Below are 12,914 nucleotides of genomic sequence, written 5' to 3' on the forward strand. Positions count from 1 at the left end.
GGGGGACTATGGCTCTGCACCATGGCAGCTATGCCATGGAGTACCGCAGGGGTCCATTTTGTCCCCTTTGCAACATCTACATGAAACCTCTGGGAGGGGTCATCAGGAGGTGTGGGCTGCGGAATCATCAGTACGCTGATGATACCCAGCTCTACCTCTCGTTTTCCACCAATCCAGGTGAGGCAGTGGCTGTGCTGAACCGGTGCCTGACCGAGGTAATGGGCTGGATGAGGGCCAATAAACTGAAGCTCAATCCAGACAAAACGGAGGTCCTGTTGGTTGGCGGATCTGGCTTCGGAGAGGGTGAATTGAGCCTAGTCCTGAATGGGGCTGCACTCCCTCTTAGGGACAAGGTCCGCAGCCTGGGAGTGCTCCTTGACCCGGAGCTTTCACTGGAAGCTCAGGTAACAGCAGTGGCGAGGAGCGCTTTCCTTCAGCTTCGGCTGATTCATCAGCTGCGCCCCTACCTGGAGTACGACTGCCTCGCGACAGTGACACACGTACTGGTGACTTCCCGTCTTGACTTCTGTAACGCACTCTACGTGGGGCTACCCTTGAAGACGGTCCGGATACTTCAATTGGTTCAAAATAGAGCTGCCAGGCTGCTGACGGAGACTGGGCGTTATGTTCACATGACTCCAGTTCTCCGTCAGCTTCACTGGCTTCCCATTGAAGTCCGGGCCCAATTCAAGGTGTTGGTGATGACCTATAAAGATCTAAACGGCTTGGGTCCTGGTTACCTGAAGGAGCGCTTACATCCATATATGCCCGCCCGCCCCTTGAGATCTGCGGGAGAGGCCCTTCTCCAGGAACCCTCCGTGAAAGAAATCAGGAGGGTGGGTACTCGGAGGAGGGCTTTCTCTGCGGTGGCACCTAATTTATGGAATGCACTCCTCAGAGAGGTCCGCCTGGCGCCGTCGTTATTTGATTTTCGGTGCCAGGTGAAGACCTTTTTATTTAAGCGGCATTTTAATTGTTAATATTATTGGATTTTATCTGGCCAGGGTGACTTATTATTTTATATTGTTATTTTTTGCATTTTAACTTAATGTTTGTATTTTACAAACCTTTTAATTTAATGGTGTAATTTAATGTTTGTATTGTTTTTAACTTAATGTTGTAAGTCGCCCCGAGGCTCCGGCAAATGGGGCGGCATAAAAATGTTTTAATAAATAAACAAACAAACTAACATGGAGAAAGTGGTTTCCATGAGCCAGTTTTCAAATGTGTAGGAGTTTACAGTAAGGGTGCACAACATACAGCCAGTAAGCTACATGTGCCCTTGGCTTTCCATGCATCTGTCATGCCCAGAACACTGAAATTTAGTGATGTGGCAGCAGCAAAGCAGCTGCTGATCTGCCTCTGAATTTCTGAGCTGAAATACAGTGGAAACTGAAAATCGCTATCTTTAGGTTTGAACTGAGTTGGTCTTTCCCAGCAGAAATTGCTGAAATCTGGCAGCAAACTAATTGGCAGCAGTAGAAAGGTAGCCTCTGTCGAGGTCCAAAGTGGTGGTAATGGAAATCGGGATTCAGTCATTCTTCCCTGGTGTACAGAGATACCTTACACGTTTGTGACCATTAAGTAAGGAAAATAAATATTTAATCAAAAATGAAGCATCCATTGCTAAAAGCTCCAACTGTTATTCTCCAACAAGTTCTCTATGCAAGTGTTCATTAGATCTAAAAAGAAGCTAAAGGATAAAAAGATATCAAAAGCTTGTATTTACCAGCTGCTCCTGGGATTATCCGCTCCGGATAGAGATCTGTTAAGAACAGACTGTTTATTAGTGTAGATTTTCCCAATCCAGATTCACCTATGAATGGATGTGGAAAAAAAAATCAAACTTTTACATATGCAAAACCCACTGAACTATTTTTCAGATATTCATTCATGGGCTAAAAATGGCTGTACCATGATGCCTGCAATTATATTTAGAATTATGTAGGTTCCCAACAGTTCATTTCATTCATGCTTAGAAAGCACATCTTTTAAATGCCATTAAGAACTGTATAACTATTATTTTTTTTCCTTTTTAAACAACCCTCAACTATAACCAGAAAGCTAAACAATGTATTTATATGAAAGGATTCTGAAGCTCAGTCTTGCCAACCTTGTACAAGTTACTGCACTCTGTAAAATTCTGTTACAGATTACATGAATCAAGTATAGCAACCTATTTTCACATGTAATGCAAAAATGGAGCTCTCCTGGTGCCCCAAACTATTCAAATTTCCCAGCATTCATTGCTGATGTTAAAGAATGAAATGCTTTCTGATGTGGCCTTCATATCCTATGCAGGTTTATTCAAAACCAATATCCATTTTACTTAGTGTGGCTTACTTCCAGATAAACATAGGACTGTTGCCTCGAAACTATTAAATGTCTCACTGCGCAATAATACATATCTACTCAGAAGAACTATCCTTTTGCCTTAGTTCAGTAGGGCATAGTCAAGAGATGCAGCCTTAATTTTTGAACAGGCAACATTATAAACATACCCAACATGAGAGAGAAGGAGAGAAGTACAACCTACTGTACTGAATGCTACCTATATACATGTGTCATAATATTTGCCATCTGGGAAATAGGAAAAAAATGATGTTGAAAATAAATCCTACAAATTTTGTAGTAAAAACATTATTTACTTGGAAACTTAGTCACAATATTAAAGGCTAGCATATTTAATTGTTTAAATCTTTAACACAATGATGACAATGAACTCTACAGTAGGTGCTTTTCTTATTTACCTAGTGAGAACATGCTAATAGTTCCAGTGAACATTTCCACCAAATATAATGAATGACACAACAATAAATGGCACCTGGTGGCCAAACAGTCCAAGGTAAGGTTGATGAGTAGAAAAACAGATTCCAAAGGATGGTACTAAAACTATGCTGTTGAAGTCAGAATATTTGTGGATTACATTTGTTACCAATGGCAGAAATACCATTAGGTATGTTATATTTAAGCAAGTAAACATAGGATAAAGTGTGCATTTAACTGCAGAGGAGCTTGGAATAGAGAGCACCATTGTTTTAGAGAATAAGCATTCTGGCTTACTTCAGACACTTAAACAGATTCAATTTGTATTGCAAGTCCACATCCTTATAATAGCCTTTACAAGCCTTTGGGCAACAACACCCATATAAAAGGAAATACCACAGAGTGAACCTATAAGTTTCGCATTACATCATTTTAATCTCAGTTCTTGCATGAACCATTTGGTTTTTTTGAGTGGATTTAGAGGAAGTGGGGTAGACAACACAATGCCTTCCAAATATTTTGGACTAAAACTCTTATAAGACCCAGCTAGCATGGACAATGACTATGAAAGTTATAATTAAAAACATCTAGAGGGGACCAGGTTTTAGCAAACTGAATGGATTACCAACTCAGACACTTCCCTAATTTTACCTTAAATGCCTGTTGATACAAGTTGGTACAGTGACTATAACTACTATCTCCGCTGAATTGTGACACTGCCATACTAATGAATGATGGTAGAGAAAGCTGCTCAGCTAGTAGTATGAGCTAACTTTCCCTGGGTATGACAACATGTATGAATCACTCAAAATAATGGCAACTATAATGTACCAAAAAAAGAGCACTAGGAATTCGCAGAGCAAAAGCATCTAGGACAGTTTGCAGCTAACACTGGAGTCCTTTGAAAGTCTGACTACAACTTTGCAGTCATACTGACAAAATAACCCAGCTTTATGGTACAGGCACCTATGACCAAGACGCATGAAGGGATAGTATATACCAATGTCACAAAGTTTGAGGCCCAAATATCACAGATACCTTGTAATATGTTTTCAAACTTTCTTTTTTCAGCTTTATGAAGTATATGAAACTGCCTTACACTAAAGAACAGAATTGGTTTATGCAGTGCAGTACTGGGCTACAGACACTCCCATAAATCCATATATATTCAGTTATAATATCTATATGGCACCCTCAAGACAGGTATGAATCATTTTTATCAACATCTATGTTTAAAAAAAAACAACAAAATTATTTTACCAACGACCATAAGAGTGAACTCAAAGCCTTTTTTCACAGACTTCCGATGAACCTGGTTAGGAAGGTTTGCAAATCCAACATAACCAGGAGTTTCTGGATTTGTAAACTTCTCAGCAGACTGTTGCTGGGAAAAAAAAGAAGAGAGGATACATTTACATAATGTTGTTAACATATGTATTAACATTTCTCAAACCAGCACTGGAAAAACTTGTTCGAAGAATAGCCACTTACATCCTATTCCACTCTCCACCCATCCTTCTAATGTTCCTTTCCCTGGCTCCACCATGCATTGAATAACTCTGTCACTGCAACCTCAAAGTGGTTGTTGTTATATTCATAACTGATTTAAAGCAATTTAGCATTACATGTTTGATCAGGAGCATGCCTTTGACATAGTTACTGTTACATGATAAACATAAATCAGATTTTCCTCAAAAAACTAAATATATCACTTAATATTCACTAGCTGCCTTTTTCCAGTAACAGATGCTGCTGCATTATATTGTATTATGACCATATTGCCTTAATGAGGAGAAATTTTATTAGTTTTCTGACAATGTACCCAATCAGACACAAGCATTCATGCAAATTACATCATGCTCACATAAAGCACCTCTAGTTGAATAGCAAGAACATTAGCTAGTGTGACAGGCTTTAAAGGGTATCCCACTGTGCTACCTAACAATACAAGCATTGTTCTAGAGGCATTACAGCAACAGAATTTATATTTTGAGAGTCAGTGTGAGGGTTAGAATTGGGAACCTGGAAGATCTGCACTCCAGTTCTCACTCAGCCATGAAACTTACTGGGCAACTGTGGGTCAAGTCATTAAGCCTCAGCCTAACCTACCACAAAAGATTGTTGTGCAGATAAAAATGGAGTGCAGGGCAATTTAGATTAGTGCTAGTACCAACTGGACATTACTCCTATTCTCTAGAAACTATAATAAAATGAAAGGTCATCCAGATTTTTTACACTTGTTGTATCTACCCAGTTACTAATTTATTTAGAGTGCAATCCTATACATGTTTTAGACAGACAAAACTTCTACAACTCAGCCTTTTCCACCCAACATGGAGAATCTGTCTAAACATACACAGAATTAAGCTATTATATGGTTGAAATTTCAGATTCCTTTATAACAGTTGAACCCAAAATGATTTTATAATGCTACTTGAAGAATGAAGCACTATAAATTGTTTTAGAATTGGTTATTTAAAAAATACAGAAGAGGTTTGAATAGAAAAAAATTTCAGAAGTGATAGTATGACTGAAATACTTCACTACATAGTTTAGATGTAAAGAGGGTTTAAATAGGAAGGCACATAGTAAAAAAAAATGGGATGGTAGGGGCGGGGGGGGGAGGGCAAATTCTTTTGATATTCATTTGAACTTAACAAGGTACAGACCATGATGTCAGCCTAATTTTAGCAAGATATCCACAGAATCATAAAGCTTGGAGGGGTTTTTAAAAAGTTATTAATCCCATAATACTGATTAGGACCTTGACTCTTTTTAACCTCCCTACTATGAATTTTAACTACTTGCCTGAGGGCTAACATCAAATAAGTTCTGACTACATTTGTTACCTAAAAAACTAATACAAGAAAAAACAAGCAGCACATGTGCTTTGAACTGGCATTTTTCACTAACTTTTTCCCAAAAATTTGCATTTATTTCTTGCCTAACCTATGCAATTAAAGACAAGCCATAGTACTCATAAAATAAAAGCAGATGTGGAGAGAAGACAATTAAGCCACAAATGAAAATTAGTTTTACAAGATGGTTTACCTGCATAACTGCTTATTAAGAAGTGCCAAAATTTACTTCTTTCAGAATTCTGTAAGCATTTTCCCTCAGAATAGATATTATTTATTCTAATCATTAATTTAGTCAAAGACACACCTTACCTTGGACATCTTTATGCAGGTTCAATCTGTTAAAAAAATCAGAGTATTACCTTCTAGAATACTTACTTCAGTAAAAGGCAAACATGATCTTCAAAGCAATTATTTTTCTGCAACAGAACACTAGCACACTCAGGTTGCAGTTCGCGCACGTTTACCAAAAAGCAAGTTCTTCCAAACTCAAAAGAACTTACTTCTGAGTAGACATGCCTTGACTCAGGCTGCCATACTTTGTGAGATGAGCATGAATACTGGGACATGGAAAAGCAGTGCTATTTGAATGAGTATAATGAAGGGTACCATATTATTATGAATGGTCAGATCTGTTGTAGGACAACCAGAAAGATGTACATAAGGATGGGAGCATATCTGAACAGTAAAGATACCTCCTACTTTGGAGCTCACTTCCATGAAAATTCTTCAAACTTCAAGCAGTATATCAAGTGGTGAAAGTCCTCTGAGTAGCAATAATCAATTGGCAATTATGGCATAGAGCAATACCAGGCGTTTTACATTGTGCTTGCTTGTTTCCTTGTTTTAAGAAAAGGCTTGTTAACCAACCACTGGTTTTTGTCTGTGGTCAGTAAAAATTGTTCTATGCAACAAACAAGAGGGGTTGCTTCCTGTTAGGTCACAAATGACTGAACACTGCTAAGCAAGCAACAGGCCTAGCTAAGTTTTTTTGTGGACTTATTAGGAAAGCTGCCCTAACAAAGGAAATGGTGCATTACAGAGGCCATACAAGTTCAGTTCAAAAGCATGTGTATTGGGATTATAGGGCATTCTCCAATACTGCTTTTGTGCCTCAGCTAATTATGTTGCAGTTCCAGAAGCCAATGTAGCTTACTGGCTAGAGTGCTGGACTAGGCCTTGGGGGACCCAGGTTCTAGTCCACACTCCGCCATGAAGCACACTGGGTGACTTTGGACCAGTTACTGACCGTAAGCCTCACCAATTTCATAGGTTGTTACAAGGATAACATGGAGAAAGGATTGTGTAAGGAAAAAGATAGCATAGAAATAAAGTAAAAAAAAAAAAAAGCTTGCTTAAGCAACCCTTCAAATGAAAAAATAACCACTTTCATTACCAATTCCTTTGGAAACTACTGTTTCCATTTCAGTAGCAATATACTCCAATTAGACTACAGGCAGTACTGGATACTGCTCAAAAATTATACCTATCCTTTAGATATGGGTAAGAAAAAGATCAACTATATAAATGGGGTTTGCTCTCATTATTTATATAGTTTGTCTTATCTGCTGTCTTGCAAAAGATGGCAAACTATGGTTTGCCTCAAATCAGTGAGAAAGCAAGTACATTTGCTTCTTCCTTATCTTGAATCTAGGATGGATAGAAGCCATTTAAGAAAAGTTTACACACTATTTTTAAATTAAGTTGAACACATTTTTATGGTTCCAGCTACAGTAACTTTATTTTTCAAAAATTACCAGGCTTAACTATGTTAAAATTGTTACTCATCTACATATTACTCTTCTCTGTAAAGAACTGTGGGAAAAGCACAGTTCATACAACACACTCACAAGATAAACAGCAGCTTGAACATAGGGTCTTACAGCACAGAAATTTTAAATGTACCATCTAGGTTTGCATGAAATTTATAGCAATGCATTTCTATTCTTGAGATGTCTTAATACAACCCGTCCCCCCACCTTGATTCAGTAAACCCATTCTGCTCAAGTCTCACTCCAGGTTGATACCTTGCCCTTTTTATCTGAAGCAATTAACTAGCAAAAAAGGTAGCCCAGTCCTTTCAGGATCATCCCATTCACTAGTCTGAACTAATCCAATGATTTCAAGAGATAAAATAAACAATTCAATGCCACTTGCGTTATGATTCCCTCTGCAATATAAGTTTTTCAAATGTAGATCATACTATATGGCCTTCTAGAGCGAATTTACGTTAGGCATTGCTAAATTAAAGTCTTGTTTGAAAGCAGATAATACTATTCTACCATTCAAAAAAGGAACGGAGAATACAGAACACATAGCAGTTAAATGTAATCTTTAGCCCATGCCCTTAGATAGTAACTCTAAATTTACTAAATGTTCAAAGTAATTGTACTTAAAATTAAAGGTAAAAATATGAAAGGCACTTAAAAGGCAAAGTAAAGGACATGAATGAGGTACCACATCCTGAACACTATGGACCTTTCCAGAAAACCATTTTTTTTTAAAGCAAGAACAATGTCTTCTGACCAAATGAAGCTCTCTATTTTTGTATAATGGAGGAAACAGAGGAAGCTTTGTTGCCTGCGAAGAGTTTTTTCTTTCCCTTTTTAAAATTCCCTATCATAGGAAACATGTTCCCAGTCCGAATACAGAAAAGCCTGGCCTCCCAAAGCAGGGAGTTTTTCTGAAATACCAGGACATTTAGAATGGAACAAGCAAATAGCAAAGTGAACTGTGACACCCCTTTACAATAGATGCCAGCAAACCTAGAGCAAACTGCTGCAGACCAAGGGTTCTCAGCCTGAGGGTTAAGCTCAGTTGTGGAGTTAGAGGGGTAAATTTCAGTAGCGGGCACAGCCAAAATGCAAAAAGAGGCATTTCACTCTTTTAGAATACAGGGAAAGATCTGTGCACAAGTCAGGAAACTGCCAAGCGATTTACAGCTGGTGTAAAGGGGCAGCACTAGAGGAGGGAAACCTAGTCACTGGGAGAGGAATAAGGGATTGGACTCGGACCACATGAAGCAAAGTTTTGGCCCATGGGCCTGAGTTCCAACAGCCCTACTATATAAACCATATCAGTATATGCTGAGTTGCTATCACAAGGAAAATACCAATTTATCCCAGTAGCTTACAGAGGGAAAATGCAGCATCCAACCTAAATGCATTAGTAGGACGAACGCCTTCAAACCCCCTCCCTCCACCTCATACCAAGAACGGGAAAGTCCGCTATGTCGCTCCTCCTCACCAGAACTAACACATTCCCAAAACTCCAACTGGAAATCGTCATTATACAGACAACTGTTAGGATCTTCATTGTGATGACATTTTTCAAGTTCTCCTCATATGAGGGTGGAAGGCCTCTCATTTCTGCTAAGGGAGAGCATCTACCAAGTGCTGAGTATTTAGAAATTATAACAAAGCCTTCTTTAGCCATCTGAAAGAACGGGGAGGGATTCCTTTTCTTAAAACACTCGTACCGCGAAAGTATTTGTTGAACACGCCCCCCCCCCCCCGCAACCTCCACTTGCCCGGGGAAGCGCAATGACTGAGGAACCTTTGAATATCCTCCATCGTTGCTAATAATCTGAACACCCACACCCCCGCATTAGAACGCCCTTCCCCAAATTGTAAGACGGCTCTTTGCGTTCCGCCCCATCCCGAATTCGAATGTTAAGGATCTCCTCCTTATCGTTTTTAAGGCTCCAGTGAGAAGCCGGTGTCCTGCTAAGGTTTTAGGACTCAAAATCGCTTCAGCTGCCACCCATTCATTCTCCCGCCTACTCTCTCCTTTCCGTTTTTTCCATATTTCGGGCCCAAATTGCGGCCTATACCCTCTTGCTTCAGCAATAAGGGGGCTAGGAAGCAGCCGAGGGCCTAACACAGCATAAGAGAAAGGATCGTCCTGCCCAAAACAAGAATTATCTCAGAAAAACGGGCTTCGGCCGCTCCACTCTTTCCCAAGAAGAAACCACCACAACCGATAGGTTACCCAACCTCAGGAAAAAAAAAACCTCCTCATAGGCAACGCCTTACCTCGCTGCCCCAAACTCTCGACTAAACCGCCGCAATCGTCGAACCCGCCCAACTGCTACAGAATTCCGCAGCGCATGCGCACTAGCGCCTCTTCGGCGTCCTTAACCCCCTCTCCTCCATCCACGGCGTGAGGCAAGCACATTCCGTCCTCCGCCAAACAAAAAGCCTCCAGCTCTTTGCACGCGGCAAAGCGTCAAAGCGGCTAGTAACAAAAGCGCGTGCGCAATCCATCCAATATCTCCTCCCTCTCCCTCGGTTGCTATAGTAATACTGGAGTGCCACGATGGGGGAGGAGTTTTCCCCCTTATCTTGGTGGGTCACGGATAGCTTCTTTCCTTTACCAAGATGGCGGTAGGCTGTTCGTATTCGGCATAGCTGTGTTGCGAACTCATGCGAGGTAAGACCGTATACCTCCCACTGTCTGAACGATGAGGACTAGTAAGGAATGGCCCAGTACGCTATAGAGTGATGAATTTCTGTTTCCTCTCATTTTTAACGAAAGCTTTGTGTGTATAGCGAGATCATATTAGCGGAACAGGGCCTCAGAGCTAATCCTCATTAGTAACTCTATGGTGGCTTCAATTTCAATTTGCTTCTGAAGAGCACGTGGTGTTCCTTGTGGCAATCGTACCCGATACCATAGAGATCGGGGAAATGAGAGGTTCTAGAAGTGAATAGCCGTGAGGGACGTTCTGTTAGTACATTCCGTACGTTGAATCCTGGTCTCCTTCACTTACCTCTTTTTATAATTCACCACAAGCAATCGAAATTTCAAGTAACCTCGGGCCTGACTTTTCTGGCCTACAGAAACCAGAGCAATTTCTTAATATTCTCCACTACATGGTGGCCAGATACAGAAGAAGACAGGGCTTGAATACTTGGAGTTGTTGTTATGTTAAGGGTATAAAATGATTGCCAATAAATAATACATACATGTAACGTTACGTAACAGAGAATTGCAGGTTTTACCACCTCTGTTCGCCAAACGATCTAGTAAAATCCTGTAATCCAATTTTTCGAGTTTCATTTCCTTTGCATCTTGCAACCCTGTTATGCTCATGTGCTATTGGAAGCCCAGTTTAATAAAGAATTTAGCACTTGTTTGTAGTTTCTGCTATACTTATGTCTTATTTTTGGTTTTAAAAGCTCTTTAACCACCTTTGTGTTGAAAGGACAAGGTCAATTCTTGTAATGTTGATAATAGCACAGACTTCCAAATGCATTATGGATTTTATCTTTATATATAAACTATAAATGAAAGATTTTAAAGACAAACTGTTGCACTTGTTAGGTGTCATAGGTTAATGGGCTATGAACTGGTAATGTGTTAAAAAACAAGAAGCTGAAACAGACTATTTTCACTACAAAGGGGAATGTAAATAGTGGATACTTTTATCTAAGTTATTCATAATTTATTGGAAATTGAAACAAACTGTGAAGATAACCATTTGCAGACTTATTTAGGATGATCTTAACCAAATGCTGAATAAGTTTGTTTATTACAATGTGCGCTACTCAGTTCACAAATGCAAAGATGTCTTTATCATGCAACAATTGTTATATGAACTGCTTTGCCACTGTGAGTTAATTGTCATTGTTTTTTCTTTCTTTATTTGTCCATAAAGGAAGCCACCACCTTGAATTTACAAGAACTGAACAAGGCTGTCACGGATAGGGTATTTTGGAGAGCTTTCATACATAGGGGTTGCCATAAATTGGAAATGGCAACATAGAACAACATTTGTTCATATCCTCCCTACCCCTTTTGTGTATATATATTTAGGGCACATGGTAACACTTCATGCACCTGATGGAGCTACCTGTAGTTCTCAAAAAAATTCTTTCATAATGAACTGTTACTCTTGAAGGTACCTCATTAACCCTTTGGTTGTTTTTGCATATAGTATTAGAACTAATATGTGCAAAAACCTATAAACTAATGGGATTTAAATAATATGTAATTAGCAGGAAAGAGATGTTGCAGAAAAGTCTCTGAGAAAGCCCAGTTCTATATGTGGCAACAGGGAAAAAGAAAAATTCAATCTGAGCAAAATCATCCCCCACTGTCAAAATGTAGACTGCACATTCTTTTGGAACCTCTGCTGTTTCCTTCTTTCCTGGTTGACAGATACATAACAGAGGTACGTGTTCTCTTGCTGCTTGATGCATCTACACCAGGAGTGTGAAACTTATATGTCAAAACATCTGAAGGGCCACAACTTCATCTTCCCTCACCACTGGCTAGTATGAATCAGACTTTTAGGAGTTATAGACAAAAACATCTGCTAGGCCATCCTTGCTTTGGGCCTCCTGAGACAGATTAACTTTGCACAGCCTAATTCTATCCTCCCATCTTTTGACAAAATCCAGTGTGCTATGAGCTGGAATCAAGAGGATTAGTTCAAAAGAAAACCTTTTAATATGAGTCTATAACTACTCCAGAAGGCTCTCCATGCAGTCTTTTAGTACCATTTTTCCTGATGAAGAGTTTCTCAAAATGTTAGTTGATTCTATGTAATCAATAGGATGCTATCTTCTTCCTATGTTACATACTAATGGAGTTTGTTGTGCTGAGCCGAGTGGATTATCTGAGTAAACATGGCTAGGACTGGGCTGCTTGCACACTAGCAAATATGTTCAAAATGTAACTGAAGTGTAATTGGCAACACTTTCTTAAAAATACTTTTATCTAGCATGGTCTACTTCAAATTAAGCTGTGGTTTCCTAAATAATTCAGTATTTTTCCCTAATCAGATAGTTAAACTCATGCTATCTCACTTGCTATCACTAGTTGCACAGTACTGAGAGAGATTTGACTTTTCTCCTTTAAATATGTGTCATGTCACTTGTAGGTCCACTCATCATAATAATTCATATTATGGATACAAATGACAAAAACATGCTAGAATAAGTGTGTTAAGAAGCAGTCCTATGGCCCCAAGACATTAAGTGTCATAGGATGGTTGTTGCTTGACTTCAGAGGTGGAAAGCCAACACTTCAACCACAGAGCTTGAAATTGGAGCTCCCCCCCCCCCCCCGCAACCCCCCCTGCAGCCAGCATGGAAAGAATTGACCAGGCTCCTTTCAGAGGTCAGGAAAGCAACTTCAAAGAGGGGGAGGAGGAGGTATTTGAGGGGTGGTATGGGGAAGGAAGGAGACTGAGGCAGCTAGGATACAAACTATCCTGTCCTCCCCCTCTGAGAATGGCTATCTAGCAAAGATTCTAGATTCTCTTGAGTTCAGGGGCTTACATTT

At 39.7% G+C, this 12,914-nt stretch overlaps 2 protein-coding genes across 6 annotated transcripts in view; one reads left to right on the top strand and one right to left on the bottom strand.

Annotated features, from left to right (window-relative positions):
- Positions 1-9,796, bottom strand: part of SEPTIN2 (septin 2) — a 26,914-nt gene extending 17,118 nt beyond the window's left edge. The window contains exons 1-4 of one of the 3 annotated variants that reach the window (XM_044432916.1): positions 9,662-9,796; positions 5,937-5,968; positions 4,027-4,150; positions 1,730-1,816 (exon numbers count right to left, since the gene is read on the bottom strand). In XM_044432916.1, the coding sequence (XP_044288851.1) occupies positions 1,730-1,816; positions 4,027-4,150; positions 5,937-5,945 (220 nt within the window). In that variant the 5' untranslated portion in view covers positions 5,946-5,968; positions 9,662-9,796. Of the gene's footprint in view, positions 1-1,729; positions 1,817-4,026; positions 4,151-5,936; positions 5,969-6,127; positions 7,504-9,658 lie in introns of those variants that run through there. The other 2 variants (XM_044432915.1, XM_044432917.1) reach the window with 2 other exon arrangements.
- Positions 9,797-9,970: 174 nt separating this feature from the next.
- Positions 9,971-12,914, top strand: part of LOC123024769 (high density lipoprotein binding protein) — a 70,945-nt gene continuing 68,001 nt past the window's right edge. Inside the window, exons 1-2 of one of the 3 annotated variants that reach the window (XM_044432911.1) lie at positions 11,307-11,526; positions 11,624-11,799. The gene's annotated coding sequence lies outside the window, so the exon portion shown is untranslated. Of the gene's footprint in view, positions 10,056-11,306; positions 11,800-12,914 lie in introns of those variants that run through there. The other 2 variants (XM_044432913.1, XM_044432909.1) reach the window with 2 other exon arrangements.

This window comes from Varanus komodoensis, unplaced genomic scaffold, assembly GCF_004798865.1.
Source record: "Varanus komodoensis strain SLA01 unplaced genomic scaffold, ASM479886v1 scaffold25, whole genome shotgun sequence".
Classification (NCBI taxonomy): domain Eukaryota; kingdom Metazoa; phylum Chordata; class Lepidosauria; order Squamata; family Varanidae; genus Varanus; species Varanus komodoensis.